We start from the raw sequence: 2,620 nt of genomic DNA, 5'->3' as shown, positions 1-2,620 counted from the left end.
CCTAGAGACGGGGTCATGAACACACACTTATTGGGTTAACCCTTTCACTACCACACTACAGAATGGTTAACCCTTTCACTGCGATGCTACAGAAGGTTAACCCTTTCACTGCCACATGACAAAGGGTTAACCCTTTCACTGCCACACTACAGACTGTTAACTGTCTGTAGTGTGGTAGTGAAAGGTTAACCTTCTGTAGTGTGATAGTGAAAGGGTTGAGACAACGTTATCAGCCATTAACTGGCATGCTGTATCTCCACCATCCACTAGATGGAACAATTGGATTAATCAGACAGAACCGTCATGCAATCCCGTCACAAGGCTGTTAAATCCAAGACTGATTTGTAACGCAGATCAAGGAAACTCATTTAAGCCACGAAAGTTTCATAATATGAGTTTACTTTTGTATTTTGTGTAACTCTGCGATGTATGGGTGCAAGGATACTACAGTGTGGCGGGCTCCAGTGCTAGGGTTTTGTGTAGTGTGATATTTTTATAGGGACTGTTGATCTCACAGGTGATGGAGTGACTGGAAGCTGCCTTCTCCTCAAGCCTCGGTGCAGACCAGCAGTCAGCCATGCCAGCCACCCTACCCTACCAGACCCCCCCACCCCCCTCCTCCCCCACACCAGTATCATCTGCAGCCCTCTGGACCGGCCTCTGTGACCACCGTGGTTCAACTTGTATTTCTTGTGCACATGCAACACATCACTAGGTAAATATACAAGTCTTAAATTAAAGAAAGGTGCAAACAAAAGTGCCTTATCAATTCAACAATTAAAGAATGGTCTAACTACTAATATCATACATGTTATTTAAAATAGATTCTATAAACATTACTTTTTTTTCTGTATAGTAAGTACTTATGACCGTATACCCTGTAGTACATTATAAAACAGGTGGAATGGACCCTTTTCATTGTGTCGGTGCCCTATGCTTCTCCAGGGCATCCGGAGAAGGATTAATAGCAGATGGCCTTACATGATTTCACTATGCAACCATGGCGGATGGAGTCTTTGACAGCTAAGATCATTGCGTTTTGACTAGAATTACCAGAATTCTATGTTTCTTCTTTCTTTCTTTTTTTTTCAAACGATTGTCCATAGAGAGGTGGTGCCGACGGGGGCCCTCCCCTTCCAAAGTCGCCGCAAGTTTTCGTTCCGAGAACTGTGTTTCCGAAAAGGATTGCAACTGAACACGAGAGAACAAAGGGCTGAACTTGACCAAGAAGTGCACATTGACCAGCCGATCAGTGGAACTCTGTATAACCGGGCCTGGAAATGTCTTAAAGGCGTAGTCTGAAAATAAATACTGATGTGGGTTTGTTTTCCCGTTTGAAAAATACACAGGTTATTTTTATTCCAAAAGAGAGGTTGAATGCCAGTATTAATTGCTTATTTGGACGACTTCAGGTCAGACGCATTTGTTTTGCTGAAGCATTCGATGGGAACGAGTGGTCATGGGCCCGTGCTGAAACGTGTGCATGAGGAGGTCAAGTTCAACCTGAACATTAGAGCGTTCGTCTCTCGTCTCCTCTCTGTGTCCCACGGCTCGTCCAGGTCCCAAACCGAGAGAACTAAAACACAAATAAAGTAAACCTCGAGAAAAATCCCGAGCCCCTCCCCCTTCACAGGAAATAAAGAAAAAGAAAATTGAGCAGCGTGCCATCCGTCCGTCCTGGTTTTGTGCAGGGCACCGTTAAAGTGTCTCAGATTCCTCCTCCACGTCCCCCCCCTCCCCTTACGGTGGTCACACTGGCACCGGGGCGGGGGGCGCTACCCGTCAACGGGCATGGACTGCTCAAAGTCCGATCCAAACAGCTCCTTGTATAGGGGAGGGAAGTGAGCACGAACAATGTCTGGGTATATTGCTCTGAAAGCTGTGAGCTTCTCTGTATGCCTGCTGCACAGGGCTCGCAGTGTCGACACTTTGCATATCAACTGTGGAGAGAGAGAGAGAGAGAGAGAGAGAGAGAGAGAGAGAGAGAGAGAGAGAGGAGAGGAGAGAGAGAGAGAGAGAGAGAGAGAGAGAGAGAGAGAGAGAGCGAGAGAGAGAGAGAGAGAGAGAGAGAGAGAGAGAGAGAGAGAGAGAGAGAGAGATAAGACAGGCTGTTTAGACTCACAGCAGTATAAGATGTGGAGCAGGTAGGCTGGAAAAAACATCCCTCCCTGCCGCATATTCACACTCGCAAGAGGGGCAAAACAGACGTGTAAATATTGTGACAAGCACTCGGGCAAAATCTTTAGACACTTTATCTTAGGGATCTGGTACGCGATTGATAAATCTGGTTTCTACTCAAAATAAGCTCGTTGTCTAAGCCTTAGCATGCTGCCCCGAGAAATCTATGTGTGGGTTTTAAATGGAAGGTTATTTTGCAGTAGTGGATGAATATATTGCACATAGTAGTGGGAGGTGACGTTGTCACAAGCGCAGAGCACCGACTCAGTCTGCTTGACAAGCACATTTTGAGGGGCCGACGGGGCTCTGTGTGGCAGCGTACCTTCGTGAGTATACCGTCCTCTCTGTGGTTCTTCTGCAGGACATGCTGGAGGGCCAGCTGGATCTTCTGCTGGAGCTTCTCCACCTTTATCTTCTCCTGTAACCAGGACCGGTCTGGAGG

At 46.8% G+C, this 2,620-nt stretch overlaps 1 protein-coding gene across 1 annotated transcript in view; it reads right to left on the bottom strand.

Moving 5' to 3' along the window:
* Window positions 1-646: 646 nt before the first annotated feature.
* Window positions 647-2,620, bottom strand: part of LOC311245573 (nuclear receptor ROR-alpha A-like) — a 96,865-nt gene continuing 94,891 nt past the window's right edge. Inside the window, exons 8-9 of the mRNA XM_084335466.1 lie at window positions 2,501-2,620; window positions 647-1,940 (exon numbers count right to left, since the gene is read on the bottom strand). The exon at window positions 2,501-2,620 is cut by the window's right edge and continues 18 nt beyond it. Coding sequence (XP_084191592.1) covers window positions 1,776-1,940; window positions 2,501-2,620 — 285 coding nt within the window. The 3' untranslated portion in view covers window positions 647-1,775. The remainder of the gene's footprint in view (window positions 1,941-2,500) is intronic.

Source organism: Notolepis coatsorum, assembly GCF_963971535.1.
Source record: "Notolepis coatsorum genome assembly, chromosome: 18".
Lineage (NCBI taxonomy): Eukaryota > Metazoa > Chordata > Actinopteri > Aulopiformes > Paralepididae > Notolepis > Notolepis coatsorum.
The sequence above is the reverse complement of the archived record's forward strand: the minus strand, read 5'-3'. Positions and strand labels throughout refer to the sequence as shown.